The following is a 25,174-nucleotide window of genomic DNA, read 5'->3' as shown; positions in this document are numbered from 1 at the left end:
TCTGCGTACACCACTATAATTGATAGGAAACGTGTGTTGGTTATCTCTCCTGTGGTTTGATACCGTTATGAAAAATTCTGCGTATGCCACTATAATTGATAGGGAATTCTTAACACCCAATTTGGATTGGTTGAATCTCAAAGCAGATACCAGACACCGGATAAAACCTAAATATATGAAAGTTTAATTTTCTTTTAAAGAGGACCATGGGCAGCCGTTTAGATGGGACCTTTATACACTTTTGGCGCGCTATGGGTGCCAGGTAAGTTATGATTCTTGCAAATGATTAACACCACCAATGTGAGCTACAATAATCATTAATATCACCGTTACGAGTAATCCTAGTTATTCGTACAATAATGTTGGATTTGCATGGGGACTTCAATAATGACTTATGGTTTGCTATTAACTATTTGTGTTTGTAGTGAAGGTAGCAATGATAATTTAATTTTTACCACCAAACAATTGGATTAAAAATGGAAGGCCGAAATCTAGTTACTCCTATTTGATAATCCTCACGAGAATAAGAATATCAAACTTTGGATCAGAAATATATAATCTTGTAATGAAAACTTTGAGTTTGAAGTTCGATTGGCCAATATTAGTCAAAATTATTGTATGAGCTCTTTTTCTAAGTCGAGTTGAAAATTTAGAGCCAGATAAAGTATTATTTGATAATAATTTTTTTTTTCACCATATATGATAACTATTTGAATTTTCTTGATATTATTTTATATATAGTTGTCACGACTCAACACTAAAATTTGTAACTTGACACTTATTGAAATTTCTCTACTCAGTATTCTCAACATATTGATATAGACATCATCAAACAACTCAATCATACTTGTAGTTTTTTTAATATAACTTCCTTCACATTAATATTTATAAATATACGATCAAATCAACGAAATTTCTTTGACCAAATCTAAAGTATGACAGCATCAAATTTATCATCTTTAATTAATTGCAAAATTGGTACGTCCAAATGTATTGAAGAAAAGATGAAACGCATGCTAGTTGGAAAACAATAAAGAAAAAATGATAGCGGGAAGTAATCATAACTTTCAAATCAGAAAGATAGTGCAATGGACAATGTAAAGTAGCCCTTTTTGCTTTCTTGGACCAGTCCATACTCATTTTTTTAAAAGTATTTAGTTTATATTCGCTTTGTGCAAGTCCATTAAGGGATAAATTTCGCTAAGAAATTTAACATTTACTATATACACAGAAAAATTGATCGTATATGTATATATATATATATGGTTTGGACCGTACTCCTTTTCGTTCTTTTAGCTCCGCCCCTGGTATAGTGCTCTTTACTAAAATGTTTTTCACTCTCAGGAGAATTCGAGATCTCTAGTCGAGTGTGGAATCTTAATCAGTTTACCATGCCTCTTAATATTTATTTTGTCTCATTTTATGTAAATGTGCTTGATGTTAAAGGAAAAAGAAAGACTTGTGGAAATTGTGATCTTAAATATGCCATGACATTTATGCAATTATAAATTATCTTATTAAAGGTAAAGTAGAAAGTTTAACATTAAATGGTTCCTAAATACAAAAAGGTATTCTCTATATCCCAATTTATATAACACACTTTCCTTTTTAGTCTATCTCAACATCTTTCTGCATGTAGAAGTAATTTAACTTCAAAAATTGCATTTAGCCATAAATATTTAATGCTTATTTTAGACCATAAATTTCAAAAACCTCGGATTCTTTTTGAAAATTTGTGCCCAGTCGTGCCACAAATATCTAGACGGATGCGAAATTATTGTTCTTTTTTAGACAAACAAAAAAGAATCATATTAAAATTCTTTTCTTTGGGCCATGGCTCGTAGAATCCTGTATAAATTAGACCCTCACAATTCACAAGCAACATAGGATACTAATTACTAGCTAATGACTGAAATTAACATGGCTACTCATAGCAATTTCAAGAATGCACTGATTGCATTTTTAGCCCCTCTTCCTTCTATTCTCTTCTACCTCTCTTTCCTTCAGCATCACAATGAAAACAACTCATTGTGGAACTGGTGCAATCACCATCCACTTTTGCTTGCTAATATCATGTTTTTCCTCAATGTCAATGTCCTCTTTTGGTTCATTTCTCTTCTTCAATCAAGCCTCCATTGGGTAATTAACTCTTTTATTTTTACTTTGATGAATTAAGTACTTAAGTTCTTTTTTTCCATGGAAGTTCTATAAGGCATTACGGTGTCTCTTGGAATCAATACAAATTTATCTAATGTGTTTGCAAAATAGTTAATTATTATGGAGTTTTAAATTCTACAAGTAAAACTACATGATAATATCTTGGAAGTTTCCCCCGTAAATTTGAAACGTCATGATAGTGGCTATTTTTTCAAGTACAAGAACTAAAAAGTGGTTATTTTTAAATTTTAGCCAAATATAATAAAAGCATAGTATTAAAACACCAACTAGTTGAAAATATCTTATTATGTATAATCACAGGTGTTGGACTAAGTCAGCCTAAATATACTTTTTTTTTTTTTTTTTTTAACGTGATGTGATATTGTTTGTTTTGTGCCAAATGTGCACGATTTTATGAACAATGATAGTAATGTACATAAAAGATAGGGGAAGTTACACATTTGACCGTTTGACTAAAATACTTACAGTTGCTAATCAATATGCATATGTTATGTACTAATTGTATATTACTATGCATTTGTCGGCTATTTTTCTTTGCGGACGACTATTTAAGTTAATTTTCCTAAAAGGATTCATGTACACTTCCAACTAATCTAGACGAAGTTGATTAATCGACTTAATTTTAGCCTGTTTTTGTTTTGCGAAATTGATTTTGCAGATGATAGGTTTGTACTGGATGTTGATTCCAGTAATGCTGCTACATTTCTATGCAAATCATCCAATGGCACAGTACAATCAATTGAGGTCATGGACTGTGACAATTTTGACATGTATTTGGAGTATTAGGATGATTCATAGCTACTTCAGAAGGGAAAATTGGCAGTTGGGAGCTAGGCAAGACTGGAGATACATAGATATGAGCCACCAATATGGAAAGAACTGGTGGTGGATTTCTTTCTTTGCAATTTATCTCTCTCAGCAGGTAATTGATTAGTATTAACTCTTTTCTTTCATTTGTAATGTTTTTGGTTGATGAAATTATGACAAAATGATTCTGTTTCTTTTGTTATGTTGTTTGTGAAAAATCTAGTAGATTGAAATAGTTAGAGGCTCACATTGGTTGAGGGTATGTGTTGTTATTTCATCGTATGGTTTTGGACAGTCCTCATTTCAAGTCGAATGTAGGATTTAAAGTAATTGGTTCCTGTAGCGACCTCAAATTAATATATACAATGATAACTCTGTTCACAGTCAAATGTTTGTAGATATTTAGTGATTTCTTAATACATACTAGGGTATAGTAAAAAGCTACTGAGTCCACATGAACACAGATGTTACACTTTAGAACCTCCCATGACATCATAAGCTACTTTTTGGTTTTGAGCTAGTTTCAAAGTCCACTAGATTCATTTTCTTAACACATAATATCAGTACTAGACCACTTCCTATTCTCGTTTATCCAATCTTGGGCACTAATTTTATGTTATCCATGCTTCAGAATTCCTGTTCTGGGCATGTGGGGTTTTTTTTAGGGTCCCACGCTTGTTGATAATATGTGTCGTCTCCTCATATGGATTTGGGTAATCCCCACTTTTGCTAGCTTTAAGGTTTAGGCCTAATATCCATTCCTTAACATGTTTCAAAATATTCTAATATTCTACAGGTTTTTCATAGATCATTTTGCAGTATTAGCCTTTGATTGAGTTTATCTGCAATATGCAATTTCTGAAGCCACAACAAACACATAAACAAGTGTTGAACCAAATAGAGGGAACGTGGCAAGATTATTAACTTAATTAGTATCAACCTTCTTAGCCTTTCCCCAAGCTCTAGCAGCTGTCTATTCTAATTGTTCTAATCAATATTGCTCGGACTCTCCAACATTTTTGCCGCACTCGTGTTGGATTCTCGAAAATATACTATTTTTGGAGGATCCGACACGCAACATCGAGATCCTTAATATTATCAAGATTTTGTTTGCTTTCTTCATTTCGCAATCAAATTTGAATGTTCATAATAACTGAAAAAAAACATTAAATCACATCTGCATTATGTGAGTTGGGAGAAACAAAGACAAGAAGAAAAGAATACATTTGCCCTTATAGGCAGGGGCGCAGGGGGGTTCATCCGAATCACCTTAACGGAGCTATTTCTTTTTATGTAAATATAATAGCGTTAAATTCCCGTGACTTCTTCGTGTGTTTATTTTTGTACACTCTGAATCCCCTCAGTAAAAATTCTGACTTCGCTACTATTTGCAGGTTTTACAGATAGGGATCTGCCTGCCTATGTATATCGTCCATATAGTGGATAAGCCATGGAGCTTTTTGGATTTCATTGCCATAGCCATCTGCCTCTCCGGCATTACAATAGCCTTTTACGCCGATACACAGCTCAACAATTTTAAATGCAGAAATAAAAAACTGAAAGAACTTGGCCAGCCAATGGTTCCAAATCTTGAAAAAGGCCTATGGTGTTACTCAAGACATCCAAATTATTTTGGTGAACAATTGTGGTGGTGGGGATTGGCCTTATTTACATGGAATTTGGGCCAAAATTGGATATTTATTGGTCCACTTATAAATAGCATTTGCTTGGGATACGTTACTATGCTTGTGGAGAAGAAAATGGTTAGAGATAACTACAGAGCTGATGCATATAAGCTCTACCAAAAGACTACTTCTGTGTGGATTCCATGGTTCAAGTCTTCCTCAAATGGAAAAGATAAGAAAAATTGAGTCCATATTTATTAGTACTACTTGATAAGAAGACTGAAACATCAATGTATTGTAATTTGCTTTGTATTTATTTCTCTTGTATGATTCATTTGCTTGCTTCTGTACTATGAAAAATGTGCTATTTGTTCATAAATGTAGTCTTTGTATTAAACTTTATCAAGTCCAAGAATCTATTTCACATTAAAAATAACTTGTCTTTGGATCCCTGAATTATTCATTACTTATGATTTAATTCTATTATCATTATGATGTTTTGGTAAATGACAATTCTTTAATTTTTTTTTTTTTTTTTGTTTTGCACAAAAAGAATTTATTGTAAGAATTTTCATTATAAGAGCATTTCGAATGCTAAAGAGTTTCTGTTCATTTTATTTACGATGTAAGAGATGCTAAAAAGCTTTGTTTCATTATACAAGTTAATAAAGGAATGACAGAGTTAAGTTTCTTTGGAATAACTAAATTCTTAAATCATACATACAATTTTTCAGCTAAAGCTGCATATATGGAGTAGTTGATTACATACTATAGTTTCTGCTTTTCTTAAAGAGTAGGTAGTGTTATGCTGGAATATAATCCTTAGAATATATGTTTGATCGTATATATTACATACTTTTAAAAAATTAAATCGACAAAAATATTGATAAAAACGAACCAATAAAAACCAATTTAATTAGTTTAATTTAATTTTAATATTTAAAAATTGATTTGGTTCTTTTTTTAAGGAAAAAAATCACCAGGTACACCCCTAACTGTGACAAGAGAAAAGTTTCACATTTTCACTGTTAGCTAAAAGCCTAAAACATATATGTAAATATTCTCTCCGTTCACATCTTTTAGGAAATATTAATTGACATGAATATTTTACCACAATGTCCATATAATTGATGTTTAGTCTTAGGTCTTGAGAAATGATTTGAGAATTACTATTTAATGTTAAGGGTAAAACATGAAAAAAAAAAAATATTATATGTATGTTTTTCTCTTGAAATGCTATAAGTCACAACTAAAAATGAAAAAGTATTTTAATATAATAGACAAATAAAAGTGAACGGATAGAGTATATGTTAAAAAAATAAGAGTCCTCAAGAAAGAAAAATGGCACGTTGCAACAACTAAACCGTTATTCTCGTTATTTTCCATTGCTTCGTCTTTTCTCTTTCAGATCAAGATTCACACAAATCATTTTCAAATTCCAATTCCTTAAATTTTCAATCTTATTCTCAAATAAAAAAATAATAATATAAAGAGTGCATCAATGGCTACGTTAGAAAGCTTGATTGGATTGGTTAACAGAATTCAACGTGCATGTACTATTTTAGGAGATCATGGTGGTGAAGGAATGTCCCTATGGGAAGCTCTTCCTACCGTTGCCGTCGTCGGTGGCCAGGCTAGTATTTATTTCTATGTTCTTTTTTGTTTATTTTCCACCCGGTGTTCAGTATGCGTATTGAGGCCCGACTAAATGAAGGAGTACTTACCGGATATTTTCTATGTTACTGTAACAATCTATGAACAATCCAAGGTAGATTTAGGATTTCATTTTTTTTTTTTTTGAGGATTTAAATTTTATGAGTTCAACGTTTAGGTTCTTATCGCAAATCACATTAGGATTCTGAAATTATGGGTTCTTGTGATATTTTTATACAATTTAGTGATTTTTTCACATATATCTGTGCTCTGTCTCACCCTCCCCAGACCTCATTTATGGGACTATACTGGGTATGTTGTTGTTGTGCTCAGTGTTGAAAATGATGGGGGTTTGGCCTGGAAAGTGTAAACGGCCCCAACAAAAGCGACTCTGTATCCAGTAGGGCTTGAACCTAAGACATCTCGTTAATGATGAGGCAGTGCTTACTACTCAGTTTCGATGTTACTCATATTAATCTATTAACAATAAGGGGCGGATTCGGGATTTAAATTTTTTAGGGTTCAATGTTTAGGTTCTTATCACATAACATATAAGGCTTTTGAAATTATGGGTTCATTTGATATTTTTTATAAATTTTAGTGTTTTCACGTAAGTTTGGATTCATGTTTACACTCTCAGACATCTGGTCAAGGATGAAGGAGTACTTGCACTCAATTTATGTGTTACTTATAACAATCTATGAACAATCAGAGGCGAATTCAAGATTAAATTTTATTCGTTCAATGTTTAGGTTCTTAACACATAACACATTAGAATTTTGAAATTATGGGTTCAAATTTTATATTTTAAAATAAATTTTAGTGATTTTTCACATATATTTGTGCTCTGTGTAATGAAGGAGTACTTACCTCTCAATTTATGTGTTATTCATAAGTATCTATGAACAATCAGAGGCGGATTCAAGAATTAAATTTTATGGGTTCAGTGTTTAGCTTCTTATCAGAGAACATATTAGGCTTTTGAAACTATGGGTTCGCTTGATAGTCTTTTATTATTTTTAGTAATTTTTCACATTATATTTGTGCTCTGTCGAAATGATGGGTTCAGTTGAATCCGTTGTTTTATAATCTATCGGTCACTGTGAACAACAATATCTCAATCCCAAATATGTTGCCATGAATTTTTACTTGCCGCTCAATTTCTACATTACTCATAACAATCTATGAACAATCAGAGGCAGATTCTGGATTTAAATTTTACAGGCTCAATGTTCAGGTTCTTATCACAGAACACATTAATTTCAGAAACTATGGGTTCGTTTGATATCTTTTATAAATTTTAGTTACTTTTCACAAATATTTGTGTTCTGTGTCGAAAATGATGGGTTCAGTTGAATCGGTTGTTTATACTCTCCATCCACCACTGTGAACAATTACATCTCAATCACAAGTGTAATCTACTCTATTCACATGATTTTCTTTTTTCAAGAAAGATAAATTAATCAATCATCTTCCTTATGTACTACATTGTAATACAGTCGATTGATAGTTCAATCTCTAACTAGTTGGAGATTTTGGGGGCGGAAACACAGTTTATTGTAGCTTTAGCCTAGATTTTGTATATATGTTGAGAAATCCACTAAATATATATACCTATAATAACCTGCGAATACAATAGCATAAATGCGCTAGTGGTTCGGTCACAATTGAGGGGTCTCCAGAACCCATAAACTTCAAATCCTAGATTGAGATCTGCGATATGAATCTCTACATTATAACAGTGTTACATGCATTTTTTGGGAATGTTTTATTTTCTGACTGTTGGTGTGATAATCATCAGAGCTCTGGAAAATCATCGGTGTTGGAAAGTGTTGTAGGTAGAGATTTCCTGCCTCGTGGATCAGGTAATTTTACTATTGTTAAACTTTTTGAATTTCAGCTTAATATGTGTCGAACTCTGATTTATGATTATTGATAAGTAGAAGCCTAATGCAGAACATTGACTCTAAGCTAAGGATCCAAAAGTCTTTGTTTTCATGGGAATGAAAAGTGATAGTGCAATTACTGGTGTCATATAAAGCTTGGGTAGGTCTGTAATTGATCATTAAAACATTCAATAGCTCTGAATCCCAAACTAGTTGGCATCGGCTATACGGATCCTCTACATCCATTTTTCTCTATGCGGACCAATTTCATTCCAATACAAAATCTCCCTCCATTTCATTTTATGTGTCTTAGTTTGACTAGGCATGAAATTTAAGAAAAGTAAGGAAGACTTTTGAATCTTATGGTCTTAAATTAAAAATGTCATGCCATGTAGGATGTTAGAGTTAATGAGTTTCTAAATATAGAAAGTGGCATTCTTTTAGGAACATATTAAAAATGAAAGTAAGACTCATAAATTGAAGCATAGTGAGTAATTAATGTCTTATAAGATTAATTTAGAGGTTCAGAAAATCTCACAATTATTCCCATACTGATATACCAGTCTCTAACCATATTATTGATCATTGCTCTCATAAATTTCTCAGGATTGTTTGCTTTTTGAGATTAAAAAGTATTCATTGCAAACTTGCGATTGTCTTTCTATGAATTGAAGTAAGAAGTTAAGCATATATATCCTAGCATTTCTGTTTCTGCTAATTACCTTTTCCCTATATGCTATATGCTTCCCTTTATACTTGTTCTAATTAGTGTTTTCTCTTGAAATTTGAAAGGCATTGTCACAAGGAGGCCATTGGTTCTTCAACTCCATAAGATTGACGGAGGATCTGAATATGCGGAGTTTTTACATGCTTCAAAAAAGAAGTTTACCGACTTCGGTGAGTTTGATACTGTAAGAAACTTTTACCTGTGCTGGTGGGAAGTAGCAGATACTGTGTAATTAGTCGAGGTGCACGCAAGATGGCCCGGACACCACGGTTATAAAAAAGAAGTTTGATGTGTGATGTAACACAATCATCGATTCAAATGAAAAAATTTCATTCTTTAATGTGTGATTTTTGCTAATGCAGCTTCGGTACGTCAAGAGATTGCAGATGAGACTGACCGCATAACGGGGAAGTCCAAGCAAATTTCTAATGTTCCAATTCATCTGAGCATTTATTCTCCTAATGGTATGTGTTCTGCATCCTTGCCAGCTTATCCATCTTGCTATGCTGATACCACTTATACAATTATTGAGGTATGGGGATAGTCGAAGTTGACCATCTTGCCATGTCACATTTCCCAACAGAATCTTCGAGGATTCTAGTCAGCCAACTAATCTTAAAGCATTGTGTCTACTTTTGTTTTTATGTTTTACATCAGTTTTAACACATATTCCCTCAGTCCCAATTTATGTGAAGCAATTCGGAGTATGAGTGTCAAAACACTTAATTTTGACTATGAATTCGGGTATAGATTCTTCAAAAATATTTATAAAATTTTTTACATGTTTGAAAACTACACAAAAGTACTACAAGTCAACATAGCTAATGATGCAAAATATTTAATAATTTTTTTAAAATATAGTCAAAGAAAAAATGGTTTAACTCCCCAAATAGTAACACCTACACTGCTACACATAAAATGGGACGGAGGGATTATATCAATCTAGTCCTTCATGACCTATCAGTAACTCTTGAACAAAGTTAGGCATTTGAATGGGTATAGTTTATCGAAGTTTGTAGTTGATGGAGAAAGTATTCATGGCAAATATTAACTGCATTAATGGACAACCTATAGTCCACCTGATAGAAGGTAATGTCTGTGTGTTATGTTGGTTATCTTTGATTTCCTTTCTAAAGATTCTTTCTATCGTTCCCTCTTCTGTAATCTTGAATTGTGAATATCCATATTGATATAGTTACATGTTTCTATTTAATGACTATTAAGTGCATGTTTTGTGTTACAGTGGTAAATTTAACACTCATTGATCTTCCTGGATTGACAAAGGTTGCTGTAGGTGAGCACGAAATCACTATTTTCCTATAGGTATAGAAAAGGAGCCAATCTTCCTGTGCTACTGTATTATTTAGCTGTTAAAGAAATTGAAACGATAAATTTTGAACTCTGCAGAGGGACAACCAGAAAGCATTGTTGAAGATATTGAAATGATGGTCCGCTCTTATGTGGAAAAAGTAAGGCTAAGTTCAAGCTGGAATAACTTACTATCACAATTACAGAACCATTATTTGTTGAACTAGCATTTGGCTTTGTGCCAACAGTTAAAGTTGGCTGTGGAGTTTGCAATTCACTTGTGCAACCTTTGAACATCTGTCATTTAAATACATGTCCATCATTAATACAAAAGTCTTGGTTTGACTTTTAATTCTAGGAAATACAATATAGTTTTTGCTGCTTTACTTATAGGCATAGGGCGATCGAAAAGAATTCTTAAGCACATCAGGAGCTAGAGCAAACGTGGAAAAAGAAATTTAAAGCTCCAATTTTCGGCATCTCGATGATAATGGAGCCAGCTGGATGTGATAATTTCATGCAACCTGAGGTTCACTAAATTGATGACAAGAAAATAGACATCTGGAATAGTTCTGATGCTTTATTTGCAACATGCTTATTAACGCGATTTATAGCCTCACTTTTTGCTCATAAGCATAAACGGTACATATCTGCAGATAATACATAGATGCCAGAAATTTAGGGATGTTTCTAAGCTAGAAAAATGAGAGAAATCCAGTTGTCCAAGCTTCTTTCGGTTGCTACCAAATAATGAAATATATGAAGGTGCAATAGCTGCAAGAACTATAGGCTGTTCCTAAGTTAGATAAGTGATGGAACTAAGACTTGTCCAAATTTCTTTCTGGTTTCTATTAAAACAGTGGAATATATGTAGGTACTTACTGTTATAACCACTTGAACATTCTCCTATTATTGGACTTGGAAATGATATGATGTCTTAAATCTTGCATTATGTTTACTGCCACATTGTCATTGTAACTTTATTACCTTGTCTGATTGGAACTCTTTAACCACAAAAACTGTTATATCTAGAATGTTTAGTTGAGGAATAGTTGTCCCCCGGAACTTTTAACGAGTCGATCCAATCTTTAAGAATTTAAAAGTTTGTGGATACACAAAGTCCTAAATAGTAGGCATCATGTGGAGTTACCAACTGTACTTTCCGACTTTATTCTCTGAAAAGGCAGTTCCTTTGATTTCTATTTTTTCTTCTTATTTCCATAATCTTGTTTGGTAAACTATACTTTTCAACTACAAAATAGCACGAGTTATCATGCTCTATCTATAACCAGTTTTGACTTATTGGTTGTGCTAGCCCAATTGCATCATATTGGCTATCTCTCCTGCCAATCAAGATATTGCAACTTCTGATGCGATAAAGCTTGCAAGAGAAGTTGATCCTTCAGGTACTATTGTCTGTAGCCGGATATGCTAATTTTGCAAAATCAGGTGGCTGACATTGAATTATCTGATTGTATATATTCCATTTCATATTTCAGGTGAAAGAACATTTGGAGTTATAACAAAACTTGATTTGATGGATAAGGGAACCAATGCCTTGGATGTATGACCGATTAATCCTTTTTCAGAAGTTGCTCAAATTATACAATATTCTGATCCCTGCGAAAGTTGTTGCTAATATATTCTTTACTTATTTTTAGTTTTATTGATGTTTTAAGGTACTTGAGGGTCGATCGTACAAGCTCCAACATCCATGGGTTGGAATTGTCAACCGTTCACAGGCTGATATCAACAAGAATGTAGATATGATGGCTGCTCGTCGGAAGGAGCAGGAATACTTCGAATCAAGTCCTGAATATGGGCATCTTGCTCATAAAATGGGAGCTGAATATCTTGCAAAGCTTTTATCAAAGGTTAGATTTTTTTTTTTTTAATAACCGTGGTGTCCAAAGCTGAGGGTCTATCGGAAACAGCCTCTCTACCCCGCGAAGGTAGGGGTAAGGTCCGCGTACACCTCTCCACCCTCCCCAGACCCCACTTGTGGGATCACACTGCATATGTTGTTGTTGTTGTCGATGTCGGGGCTAGCTTGTGCGCACCTCGACTAATTCTACAGAATACCTGTCATCTCCCGCCAAGCAACAGGTACCAGGTAACTCTGCCACCAAGGCTAGTACAAATGGGAAGAAATCATCTAGTGTTTTTATCTCTATTGGGATTTGAACCTGAGACTCATGGTTTTCAACCCACTTCATTAACCACCAAGCCACACCCTTGGGTGTGGTTGGTTTCCCTTTTTGGCTTTCAAATGTTTACATTTGGGTTAAGAATTTAATATTCCCTGAGTAGCCGTTATTAACCTTTTCCCTTTTCCTTTTTGAAATTATAGCACTTGGAGACTGTGATCAGACAGCGAATACCAAGCATTATTGCTCTAATAAATAAGACAATCGATGAGCTTAATGCTGAGTTGGACCGAATTGGCCGACCTGTTGGTGTAGATGGAGGGGTAATGAACAGTATATGCTTAAACTTGAGGACTAATGGTAACCTGGAGTTACTTGTCTTTGTTATTAATTTGAATTAATTTGTTATTTCTACAGGCACAACTATACACAATCTTGGAGATGTGTCGTGCATTCGATCGAATATTTAAGGAACACCTGGAAGGCGGGTAATGCTTAACATTTTACTACTTCATAAATAGCATCACAGAATGCTAGTATGTCTTTAAATGAACTTCATATATTCATTCTGTCCATTGCTTTGAGGGTGCAACGAGATTCCAACTGGTAATTTGCTTCTGGTAGTTTGTTTACCTTATCTCTTCTCTTGAAAGGATTTCTTAACTCGGTTTCTAATGTTGACACATAGTTGTCAGATTCTTAGTTCTTGCCTTCAATTCATGGTTAATTCCATTTTGGTCTTTACTGGCAATTTGAGGGTAATGTACTCTAAAATTATAAAGCTAAATCAGAATTAGAACTAGGAATAAAAGTGCAATATACTTCCATTTCTCACATGTTATCTGTAAGATCAATGCATTATTAGAAGTATGACTTATAGATCCAGGTCTAAATTCATTGTGGAATATCAGTAACCTGAAAATGCTATTTCTCACCTAGATTTTGACTTCATGGCATCGATGTCAAGGCTAACTGTCTAATGCATCATTACTTATTTGATTGGAAGTCTACAACCATAAGTTCATGTGTTATCCAAAACTTTTAAAATATACCCAATGGCTGGTGATGCATGTCTAAAAGTTGTGTAAGTGATTGACTGATTGAATTCATAGTGCATGTCTCAACTATAGGGTTGCCGTCAGATTTGGGCTTGCTATAACTCTAAATGAATGCTGCCGTCTGTTATCCTAGTTTTGTTCCTATATGAAAGTTCAAGAGTCTTCAATATCACTTTCCTTTTATTGGACATCATACTGTGATTAAATTATTTTCCTTCCTCCTCCTTCCTCCTCCTTCCTAGCATCTTCCTTTTGACGTTCAATTCCACTGTCAATAATATAAGGTAGTCCATTCTGAGTAGGCATGTTTTACGTTTAAGACCCCTGTGCTTCTGTAACACACTCTTTTTTCCCCTTTATAACTATAATAAAATCTATTTTAGATAATAAATAAGTGGGTGAGCATCCTAGTTTAGAATCACAGTCGACTGAGGCAGCCAATGATGGAGTTAGGAATCATATACACCGACTAATTTGGGATTGAGGACGTAGTTGATTGATCGAATCTTTGTTTTATGAGAATGAGTTGACACGCTGAACTTATTAGAAGAAGTTACACAGATTACCCGAGTTCAAGGGGCCAGGAGAATCAAGCTCTATATTGCATGATGTGAAGTGTTCTATTTACTTCTAAAAGTGTTACTAGCTACAATGTCTATTTTTTCTCAGGAGGCCGGGTGGCGATAGAATATACGGGGTCTTTGACCATCAGCTACCAGCTGCTCTTAAGAAGCTTCCGTTTGATCGTCATCTTTCAACGAGTAATGTCAAAAAGGTTATTTCTGAGGCAGATGGATACCAGCCTCACTTAATTGCTCCTGAGCAAGGTTACAGAAGGCTAATCGATGGATCCCTTGGCTTCTTCAAGGGCCCTGCTGAAGCCTCAGTTGATGCAGTGAAGTTCTTGATTTTGATTCCTGTTTCAAATGCTTTTACTTGTTCAAGTGTTTTTATATATGCTCTTTGTGGTAGACATTACTGAAAGTTTCATCAAATCTTTGTGGAAGTGAGAAAGATTTGAGTTCTATCAATTAGGTAGTTCAAACACTGTGATGTATATGAATTAAAAAGGAGAAAAATTATAAGGTAATCTGAATTGTCCAAACACGCACACATGAAAAATTTCTCTTTGCAGAAGATTATAAATATTTGGTTCAATATGCTTAGGCCCTCAGCGAATAGTGGGAAGGTCAAACTTCTACTGTCTCAAAGGTTCTGATAGAAAGAATGATTGATTGCTTGACTGCTGAGCCATCTGCACGCAAAATCATCCCAGTCCGAACCCTCTCAGCTCAAAAATCCGTCGACTTTAAAAGTCGTGAGGCTTCAAGTCTCTCTATCCCCAAATAGACTATTTCACTCCCCAACAATTTATTCGACCCCTTTCCTAAGCAGTTCCAAATTCCGCTACTAACTCTTCTTGATGATCACGTAAATCACAAGGAGTTCCACATAATCATGTGCTCTAGAAAATACGCTGCTTCAGCACTCGAATCATGGAAAACAAATTAGAGACAAGTATTTCTGTTGCAACGCCTCCCTATGAATGTTAAAATATTCATATTACTTTCTGTACTTTTAACCAGTTATTACTATTTTGGTTTGGATTTCTCATGAAGCGTTTGGGTCTAGCATGTATCATGGTCGAGTTTTACTTCTTTAAGGATAAAAGCTTTTCTTTTTATTTATTTGCAGGTGCATTCCATTCTGAAAGAACTTGTGAGGAAGTCACTTGCAGAAACACAGGTAAAGGAGAAGGCCTTCTTGTAAACCTTTCTGCAATGAGTGGAATTATATTTTTTTCTTCCCACATGATTTCCTGTTTATCAAAATTTTGTCAAGAAGAAGAATGTAGTATTGGCTCTATGTTTCTTGCCCGTTGTTGTCCTGCTAGTTGGAATTTTGTGGAGTTGTCCCAAAAGCTCGTGGTTATACAACCTCTTCCCTGACATTTTCTTAGTGTTGTTGCAGAATGCTTAAAAATCATGACAATTACTTGCTAATTATTCGAATTGTGTTTATGTTAACTAAGAATCTAAATGGTAGTTTCTACAATTGCATCTTTTCTTGGTAAAATGCCTCAAACTAAAGATTATGATTCATGTACAGAAAAGAAACAAGAAGCAACTCTTTTGCCTATCGATCTTTTATGAACCTGAAAATATTAGGTCAATTGGAACATTAAGGTGACATTTAAAGATAGAATGATAATAATTCTAACCTAGAATCCATATGCAGGAATTGAAACGTTTTCCGTCACTTCAATCTGATATTGCAGCCGCAGCGAATGAGGCTCTTGACAGATTTCGTGATGAGAGTCGAAAGACAGTTTCAAGGCTGGTAGAGATGGAGTCTTCTTACCTGACAGTTGAGTTCTTTAGGAAGCTTCAGACTGAACCAGAAAAACCGCCCCCAAACCAGGCACAGGCACAAGCACAGGCGCAGGCGGCAAATGCAGACCGGTATACAGATAATCATCTAAGGAGAATTGGCAAGTATCAGATTGTTCGCCTTTTTTGTTCAACCGATAATTTTTTCGTGATATGAAAATTGAGATCACAGACGTCTCATGTGAAGTTCACCACATAAGATACTTTAATTGGAGATGTTATCATATTCAGAAAAATGGTAATTAGTATTCCCTCTGTTTCAATAGATGTGTCTTAGTTTAATTGGGCACGGAGTTTAAGAAAGATCTGAAATCTTGTAGTCTTAAACTAAAGATATGAATAATGTATCAAAATTCCCTTTAATCTTATGGTCTTAAACATGCCATGCGGAAAGTTGAAATTAAAGAGTTGCCAAATTAGGAAAGAGGCATTCTTTTTTAAACAGACTAAAAACGGAAGTAAGACAAACAAATTGAACAGAGGGAGTATATTGTTTTGCATTCTCTATTTCAAAGATAATCTTTTTTCTGATGTGATGAAAGAGATCTTACGCCTCGTCCACCCTGTAGGATACTTTTAGTGAAACATTTTCTATTCTGTTCTTATGAAAGTAGATAAAAGCGACTTAGAGAAACTGTATCTAAATTTTGTTGCTTCATCTGATACAGGGTCAAATGTCTCTGCTTATATTAATATGGTCTGTGAAACCTTGAGGAATACTATTCCAAAGGCTGTTGTCTATTGTCAAGTCAGAGAAGCAAAGAGGTCATTGTTAAATCAGTTCTATTCTCAAGTCGGAAGGAGAGAGGTAAAGTATTCAAGAATTTTCACTTGTTTCCACTATTTTTATTTCCTGGGAGAATTTGTAGCAAAAAGGGTAAATAAAATCTTACACTCGACATAAATTGTTCTATCTGATCATCATGACAAAAACTCCTCCTGGAATTCTGTTTGATCCTGTCTCCATTACGAACAGCATTTGATGCTTTGCTTCCCAACAAATGCGATAGAATATTTAGATTTTGAGATGCTAATGGAAAATGGATGATGGATAAAGTAAAAGCACTAAAGAGAAACTAAAAATAATAGAGCCAGAGCTTTCATATCTCACTTTTCATCGAAATGTCAAGATCTATAACTTTTAGTATTTGAACAAAACATTGGCGAAGTCAGGAATTTTGCTAAGGGTGTGCAAGATTTAATATATATGTATATAAAGTAACTTTTTACCTATATACTTAATATAACCTTTTTTACACACAATATATTTCTGACGGAAGGTGTTCAACTAACTGACCACTCTTCACTGTGGCTACGTACGCCACTGGAACAGATGACTCCTAGATCTTTTGTGAGAAAACCTTAGCCCACAAAGGGAAACAGGTTTGTTGGTGAAGGGAAAATGATAAATATTTGATATTTCTAAGAAAATAAGTCATATTCTCTAAATGTATTTACAGAAGGAGCAGCTAGGCAAAATGTTGGACGAGGATCCTTCTCTCATGTCAAAAAGAGAGTCCATAGCCAAAAGGCTTGAGCTATATAAGTCAGCCAGAGATGAGATTGATGCAGTTGCATGGAAATGATGAATCCCATTTTTTACTTTGGAAAAACATACTGGCTATCTGGAAAAAAAAAAAATCTCATCGTTGATAGAGTATAAAATAAAGTGGTAGGAAATGAAGGCATTGTTATCGAGCGTATGGCCGGTGGCTTATTTTAACGAGCATGTTCTTTTCTTGATGCCAATGCACCTTATTGGAAGGATTTCAGTTTCAAACAGAGTTCCTGACGAAAATGTTTTACCTGGTAAAATCTTTTTAATTTGTTGGTGAACAAAATTATTAGGAGCATAGAGCTATGCTGCCAGGATTTATTTCTTTATTTGTCATTCTTTCATTCTTTGTAATTTTAAGGGATTAATTAGTCCAATTTGGCTCATACTGGTGAGCTGCATCGCATGCCAAGAAATAAGAAGGAACTATTATATATGTAGTACAGTATATGTTACTTGGCTTAGAAAAAGCGTCTATTTTTCGTTTTGAAATGGTGGAAACTATTGTTACTTCTGTTTAAGGTGTTTTGATATATCTAATTTTTTCATGTTTGGTTGATCAAAATATCTTAAAAAATGTGTTCTCGAGAAAATGTCATGGGCACCAATTTATTATAGAAAGTGCATCGGAAGTTATTTTTCATGAATTATAGGCCTGGTGTATTTCACGGGTACAAGTTATTGTCTAATGTCAAGAAAATAACAAAAGTTGGCCCTTATATTTGACATAGATTCAAATTAGTCATTTAAATATATGCCTAAACAGTTTTAGTCTTTTAAGTTTGTCAAAAGTTGATCTAGTTTTTAGAGTCTGGTGGACCTTTTGCTGGCCTTTGTGTTGAAGTTTCTAGGATTTGATGGGACTCGTGTTTTTGATTAAATCTTTTTTTACGTAGTTCGCTCAAATCTAACGGACAAAGTTTATTAAAATATTTGGCGAAGTCTAGAAGTGATTATTTTTAACAAACTTATAAGACCAAAACTGCTCAAGAATATATTTAAGGGACTACTTTGAACCTATCCGACAAACATAAGGGGCCATTTTTTTGTCATTTTCTCATATTTTATCTAACCTGTTTTCCATAATATAATGTTGTATTCTTCTTGATCTTTTCTTCCGACTCTCCCTTTTAGTGACATTCTTGGGAGTGTAATCCACTTTCCCTTTCCAATGTTTCATAACAGTTGGTTAAGATTACAGTAATATAAACTAATTATTTTTGTGAAAGAACGCATTAAGCAAAATGATATGAGCATGAACTATCTTGGCAAAATGATAATAATTTACAAATGAAGACTCAGAAATCAGTGAATAGAATACATAGATACAAAGCAAAAAGCATAAATATTCCACAGCCACCAAATGAACTACAAACAAGGGACTACAAACAGCAAGACCAAAAGCTTATTTACACAAGCTGCATAAGCTACTCGAATCTATGGCATGGCGTATTCCAGTGTCTACAAAGTGGAACCGTTCTTAAAGAAAACGCAAAGTTTCTCCATTACTCCACGAGCATTTCCAGAAATCAATTCTGCACGAATTTAATTAACCACATCACGCATCAGAATCTTGCTTGCTCGCTAAGCACAATTCATATAATTCGTTCAAAATCCATTCTTCCCCGGTATGGCCTCCTAGGACCAACACCCTTGTTCCTCCAACCACACACGTGCTATGACCCCAAGCAAACTTTGGAGGTTGTCCAGGTACGTTGAGAGTCCTCCATAACGGTTTTTCCTCTGAAGGGTCCAGTAGAAATAGTTGTGAAGGAGAGTGCAATCCGGCAATTGAACCTCCAAAAATGATAACCCGGCCACAAGGCATCGTTACAGCAACATGATCGAGTCTAGGAGGAGGAACAACAGCATTTTGACTTCCTACTCCTGTGAACGCTCCACATTCAAGTTGCCTCCATTGTGGCCTTTCGTCCTCCAAATCAATAGTGTATGATTCACCTGACCTTAAGCGCAAGTGACCACTTTTGGCAAGGCCACCAAACATAAGAATTTTAGTCTTCCCATAAGCTGAGAGTGAGTGTCCCAATCTAGATGGAGGAGCCCACGTAGTCGGAATTTCTCTCCAGGTAGGTTTGTCATTGGTGAGATCCAACAAATATGTATCACTGAGAAGTACCCCTGCGTCTGTGCATCCACCTGAAACAACTAACTTAGAGCCTTCCATCGTGCAAGAGCTGTGCCAAGACCTAGGAAGTGGGGGAGTTCCACCGGATACTTCTTTCCACGTGGGCTGTTTAGCATCTAAATCAAGAACAAACACATCATTAAGCAATCCCTGCCTCCCACATCCACCAAACACCACCAACCAAGAACCATTAAGACACGAGAGAGTATGGCCCCAACGTCCCGGTGGAGATGATTTGACACTCACTCGTCGCCACTCTGGATTAGCAGCATCAAGATTGAGAACAAATGTGTCATCCATTGGCTGCATATTAACACCTTCCCCTCCAAATAACACCAGCCTGTTCCCTGCAGCGCATGCACTGAAGTTGCAACGCGAAGGCTCTACAGCCCCTCTAACTGTCAGTTTCTTCCAACAAACCGCTTCAAGAGTGGTTAGCTCCCTAGCTAGACGCCCCCAAGCTAACTTCTTTGTCATGTGTTCCAGCACACCCGTGACATCAGCTCCCCATGCATTTTGACAGACCATTTTCCTCACATGCTCATTTTTCGTCAATTGGCGTATCCTTCTACAAACAGAACCAATGGATGCAACATCCCTTGGTGTCAATCGAGATAAAATGTTGTGAGCTAGAACTTCATCAGAGAGCTGAAGAATACCACATATCTCATGGTGCTGACAATGCAATGTATTACCGCTTTTAATGGAGTATTCGCTGGACTCATCACAGTGAGGCTGGCAAGTTTCTTTGAAAACAGGATATGACACAGTATTCAAGTCAATTTTTGCTTCAGAAAACATTTGAATCCCTATAATATGCATAACTGTGCCATCATCACTATGTATTGGTGCTAGCCTTAGCCTGTTCACAACAGGTGTACCGTCTTTTCTAAAGTTGAGAAGCTCCCCTTGGAATTCAACACCTTCTTCAAGACATCTTCTTATCTCAGAAACAACAACAGGATCCACCAAAGGATGCCGCCTTTGAGCGCGTGGATCTCTAAATTGTAAAAACCGACTGAAAATAATTCAGTGAACGTGTCAAGATTCCTCAAACAGTAAATGATGTCAACATATAGTAGATCATTAGATGGATGCTTCAATATTAGTAATGTTGAAATCAATGGTAAATGCAAGAGAGCGCTTATCGAATATGTCCACAAGTAAAAAATATCCAAATAATAAAAATGTATCAAATCAAAAATAAAGAGAGACATTAGAAAAGAAGTAAACAAAGAATCAGATATAACATCTGTATTAAACAATTCTAATGTCAAGGGACAGAAAAAGTTACAATAAATTTTCTAATATACTAGCATTAGGCACATGTAATTTTCTTTTTGACAAAAGTTAAGAAGAGACTAGGCATATCTCCATTTCAAAAAACAAAAAAACTGGTTCTATCTAATTACTATGTGACAATCAAACTGCACTTCATATCGCATCATATCTTGAGTTCTATCAGAAGACCAAACATATAGAAAGTGACCTGTGTCTTTTTCTTTTTTTGCAATACATTATAGATTTAGCGTCAAGAAATCTTAAAGAGACGAAAAATATCGGAATGAAATGAACCCGTATAGAGCTTCTTGAGCATTCATATGACCGACACCAACTAGTTTGGAAATGACTCATAATTGACTGATTGATTGATTGACTAACTAGATTTTGTTTCCATGAAAGCAGATGAAAATTCAAATTACATGGAATAGCTGTAAAGATTCAATAACAGGAAGAAAGCCAAAAAAATGGACTTTTAAATCTAAAATCAATCACAAGCTACTTTAAAAAAAAAAAAAAAAAAAAAAACTCTAAATTCTCCTGACATATTTTTCTCCGTTAGCAATTCAAACTACAACATTTTGTTCAAACTACAATATACTAAAAAATCACCCAAAATTAGTTCCTATATAAAGTGAGAACAGCTTATCAAGCACAGAGACTCAAACTAAACAGAAAACCTCAAAAATTCAGTTGAAAAGGTCCAAAGAGTTCCAAAGTATACAAACAGGACTAGACTTATGGTCTAAAATAAGTTATAGATGTTCGTGCGGCTGCATATTATTTATTAAGGGTAAAATGGATTTCAAATGCAATCTAAATCGCCAAAATTATTTCCAATATATAACCTCAAATCAGCAAATTTCACCAATCAAACTACACAAACTTAGCAAATAAACAAAACACAAAAAGATAAAAAAAATAATATCTTTAACTAGACATGAAGTTTAAGAAAGAATTTTAAAACTCATGGTCTAAAATAATTCATAATAGACGTTTGAGTGGGGCTACAGATCATTTCATTAAGGGTAAAATAGACATTTTAAAGTTAAATTATTAGGTGTTAAAATTTTCATTATTTGCAATTCTTAACCCCTGCATTTTGTTAAGATCAGCTAATTATAACCAAGCTAGATGAGTGCAATTATATGAATCAACAGTTGCTCTCACGTACTAGGTTGAATTACTATTGCGACACACAGAATTTAAAACTTACCAGTTACGACCGAGGACTTCATCAGCACGATAACCAGTAGATAATTCAAAGACAGTATTCACATATATAATTGGAAGATCAGGATCTAATGCATCTGATACAACAATTGAAGAAGGTGTATTTAAAGGATAAAAAAACCCAACAGGTTGTTGTTGTTGTTGTTGTGAAGAAAAAACTTCAATATTTTCATCCATTTCTTCTTCATAATCATAAACAAATTCTTCTTCTTCTTCTTCTTCTTCTTCTTCTTCATATTCATCCATGTTTTTTGTGTACTTTAATCTTTTTCCTCTTTGCTTGTTTTCTTCTTCTTTAACTTCCATTTTCTTTACACCCATTTTTTTTTTTTTTTTTTTTTTTTGAGAAATGAAATATCTCTTGTGCTTTAGTGAATATGTTACAGTTTAGAGATATGTTGTAGAGCTGTGTTGGATAAATAGACCAAATGTTGAACTTATTTACGGATATACCTTCTAGTTTAATATCTGCACCAGCCTAAAGAAAGAAAAACAAAGTATCTTTTAACAGTTTTAGTACGCGTTTAGAGCTTGTTTGGATGGGTTTATGCCTGTAAGCTGTTTGCAGTTTATAAGCTAAAAAAAATAAGTTGAGCTAGTCTAATTTTTTTTTTTTGACTTATAAGTTGTTTTAGATAAGTTAAGTCAAATGGGCCTAATTATTTTTTTGAGCTTATTTTAAGCACAAAATGACTTTAAGTTGGCCAGCCAAACACTCAAAAAAACTGAAAACAGCTTATAAGCAACTTATAAGTCAATCCAAACGGGCTCTTAGTCATATTTCAAGTATTTTTCACTTTATTTGATATTTATGGTCTCGGATTTGAAGATGGAGTTGTGTATGGTTATAATATGTGCGAAGAATATTTGAAATAATGTTTATGCTTAAATGTACTTAAATATAATTTCAAAAGTAAATAGTGAATTGGAAAACAGGTTATAAATTGTTTTTCAAATTTTGAAATACAGATTCAAAGTTGGATGGGGGAAATTCATGGTCAAACACTGATTATCAAATAAAGTGAAAAATTATTCCGAAAAAGGTGAATATCATGGCTAAACGGGTCCTAAATTCTTTAGTTTGAAAACGATTTCAGCTGGCTTAATTTATATGACATTATTGTGAGAGAGTTGTAATTTTTAAAACTTCTTAGTTATAATATAAAGTTAAGATTCATATTATTTTTATGTTATATATAAATAGATAAAAAAAGTTAAAAGTTAATAGTCCCAACGGATCAAAAAGAATGTCGACTTAATTATTTGCACATTCCTTAAGAAAATGTTAATTCCTAGAAAAAAAATAGTAAGTAATTTGACTAAACTCCCCGTAATTAAATATGTATTGGATTTGATCACATAGCACTTAATAGGGATAAATCTGAAAAAATAAGGTTAATTCTTTCTTAATTTGATAAGTATACACTTTTGTAACACAAGAAAAAAAAGGCTAAATGGACACTCTTTTTTATTCGGAGGGAATATTTCTTCTTTTTTTTTTTTTTTTTTTTTTTGGGTACAAGGTTGGATATTTTGATTCTTGTGCAGTAAGCATGCTCATTCTTTTTTGACGTACTGAAGTAGAAATTTAAAAATATTTTATATCTAGATTCTAGGCTTTGTAGCAAGGGAGCACTTGTTTGTATACACATATACGAGGTAAATTAAGTGAAATAAATAAGAGATTGTTATTATAGTATTATACCAATATGTTATACACAAAGGTATATAAAATGGTGTAACATACACATTTATATGCACTACTAGCAGGGTTTGATTTTATATTTTGCTGAACTTTTAAAAAATGAACTAGAAAGGATAAATTATATGGATGCCATTGTCACACTTGACCCACTGATTACATTTAAAATTGAATTATTTACTAGAATTTGAGGAACATAGGATTATATTAGTGGTTAATTAGCTGTCTAGCTACTTAAAATATATTTAAGTTGCCCCAACCAATAATTAAGTATTCTAGTACTACTATAATGGATTCCTCGTTAAGGAAAAGTATAAGCAAAGCTTCCAAAAAATAACCATTCTTTTCACTCATTTTTGGTATATAGTTTGGATTTAACGTTGTGTAGTGCTTATCAAAAGGAGCAAGGGTTTAAATCTCATCTTTTGTATTTTTCATAAATGGATGAAAGACATATTAAAAAGAACATAAAAGAAGGTCTTAGAATAAAAAACCGAGCAATAACAATAATCATGATTAAATGATATGCATTCCATTTAAAATATTTGTTTTATTTGCCGTGAATTAATAAGTACACACTTCATTTTAAATAAAAAAAAATTCTAATAATTTCAACTCAAATCAGTCCTTATATGATAAAGAGAAATTTGGACCTCAAAGGTTAACTTGTCATTATCTAGAAATAGAAAATAAGAAATTACACATTAGAAGGTTCTGACAGGAACATTAAAGTTCATTCTCGAAATATTTAAAAGCTATTTAAAAATGTAACATAACTATAAACTTACCTCTTTTAAAAGGAGTAAATTTCATAAATGGTCAGACTTTTTTTTTTCACCTAAGTCACAAGATTATGTTTTTCTAATAGAAAAGTCACAAAATTTTCACCCCAATAACACAAAAGTCACATAACTATATTTTCTAACCGAAGAATCACAAAAACTTCACCCTACTAACATAAAAGTCACAATTATTGAAAAATCCAACTATATTTGATACTCTATATTTTAATACTTTTTTATTTTAATCTAATAATACAGACCAATTAAAAGAGGAAAAATGAAATGTATAACTCCTAGAAATAAAAGAGATACAATCAATTCTAGACTGAAAAAAAAAACAATATATTTTTAACACATAAAAATACATTACTACTAATGAATCATCATTTCATTTTTGTGTGGTGGCATTTCTGTAGTTTATAAGGATTTTAGGGGCAAAAGTGAAAGTAGATATCTCAACTTAAGAGGTTTGGACAACACGTGGTTGAAGGATATTTTGAGATGAAAATATCTAAGACCTAAAATCTGCCACCAGAGGAAGTCCACGTCATCAGCCAAGTTAAGGAAGATATTTTGTTTGCTGACCCAAAAATAGTCTAAGTGGCAAGAATAAAAACCGTCCCTTTAATATCAAACCCATAAATATCTTAGGTGATGATTGCTACACTCTTCTTTACACTTCTTTTTTATTCCATT

General features: G+C 33.7%; 3 protein-coding genes across 3 annotated transcripts; 2 read left to right on the top strand and 1 right to left on the bottom strand.

Annotated features, from left to right (window-relative positions):
• The first annotated feature begins 1,868 nt into the window (after nucleotides 1-1,868).
• Nucleotides 1,869-4,989, top strand: LOC132625859 (uncharacterized protein C594.04c-like). Its single transcript, XM_060340454.1, has 3 exons — nucleotides 1,869-2,139; nucleotides 2,837-3,100; nucleotides 4,380-4,989. Exons 1-3 carry the CDS (start codon nucleotides 1,906-1,908, stop codon nucleotides 4,854-4,856), a joined length of 975 nt encoding a protein of 324 aa, XP_060196437.1. The 5' UTR covers nucleotides 1,869-1,905; the 3' UTR covers nucleotides 4,857-4,989.
• A 1,058-nt stretch (nucleotides 4,990-6,047) lies between these two features.
• LOC132629216 (phragmoplastin DRP1C) lies at nucleotides 6,048-17,855 on the top strand. Its single transcript, XM_060344931.1, has 16 exons — nucleotides 6,048-6,243; nucleotides 8,065-8,128; nucleotides 8,942-9,046; nucleotides 9,239-9,340; nucleotides 10,120-10,170; nucleotides 10,284-10,345; nucleotides 11,500-11,590; nucleotides 11,684-11,748; nucleotides 11,864-12,058; nucleotides 12,535-12,654; nucleotides 12,749-12,819; nucleotides 14,059-14,284; nucleotides 15,085-15,135; nucleotides 15,628-15,880; nucleotides 16,448-16,587; nucleotides 17,240-17,855. Exons 1-16 carry the CDS (start codon nucleotides 6,112-6,114, stop codon nucleotides 17,363-17,365), a joined length of 1,854 nt encoding a protein of 617 aa, XP_060200914.1. The 5' UTR covers nucleotides 6,048-6,111; the 3' UTR covers nucleotides 17,366-17,855.
• Nucleotides 17,856-18,569: 714 nt separating this feature from the next.
• On the bottom strand, nucleotides 18,570-22,360 carry LOC132625858 (adagio protein 3). Its single transcript, XM_060340453.1, has 2 exons — nucleotides 21,978-22,360; nucleotides 18,570-20,498 (listed from the first exon to the last, which is right to left on the bottom strand). Exons 1-2 carry the CDS (start codon nucleotides 22,313-22,315, stop codon nucleotides 18,893-18,895), a joined length of 1,944 nt encoding a protein of 647 aa, XP_060196436.1. The 5' UTR covers nucleotides 22,316-22,360; the 3' UTR covers nucleotides 18,570-18,892.
• Nucleotides 22,361-25,174: the final 2,814 nt, after the last annotated feature.

The sequence above is a fragment of the Lycium barbarum genome, chromosome 2 (assembly GCF_019175385.1).
Source record: "Lycium barbarum isolate Lr01 chromosome 2, ASM1917538v2, whole genome shotgun sequence".
NCBI classification, from domain to species: domain Eukaryota; kingdom Viridiplantae; phylum Streptophyta; class Magnoliopsida; order Solanales; family Solanaceae; genus Lycium; species Lycium barbarum.
The sequence above is the reverse complement of the archived record's forward strand: the minus strand, read 5'-3'. Positions and strand labels throughout refer to the sequence as shown.

Bases quoted from the DNA above. Each gene is read 5' to 3' on its own strand.
- LOC132625859 (XM_060340454.1), top strand. From the start codon at position 1,906: ATGACTGAAATTAACATGGCTACTCATAGCAATTTCAAGAATGCACTG. The intron at 2,140-2,836 runs GTAATTAACTCT...TTGATTTTGCAG, and splicing joins TTCAATCAAGCCTCCATTGG to ATGATAGGTTTGTACTGGAT. The intron at 3,101-4,379 runs GTAATTGATTAG...TACTATTTGCAG, and splicing joins CAATTTATCTCTCTCAGCAG to GTTTTACAGATAGGGATCTG.
- LOC132629216 (XM_060344931.1), top strand. From the start codon at position 6,112: ATGGCTACGTTAGAAAGCTTGATTGGATTGGTTAACAGAATTCAACGT. The intron at 8,129-8,941 runs GTAATTTTACTA...GAAATTTGAAAG, and splicing joins TTTCCTGCCTCGTGGATCAG to GCATTGTCACAAGGAGGCCA. The intron at 16,588-17,239 runs GTAAAGTATTCA...ATGTATTTACAG, and splicing joins CTCAAGTCGGAAGGAGAGAG to AAGGAGCAGCTAGGCAAAAT.
- LOC132625858 (XM_060340453.1), bottom strand. From the start codon at position 22,315: ATGGGTGTAAAGAAAATGGAAGTTAAAGAAGAAGAAAACAAGCAAAGA. The intron at 20,499-21,977 runs GTAAGTTTTAAA...AATTATTTTCAG, and splicing joins GAAGTCCTCGGTCGTAACTG to TCGGTTTTTACAATTTAGAG.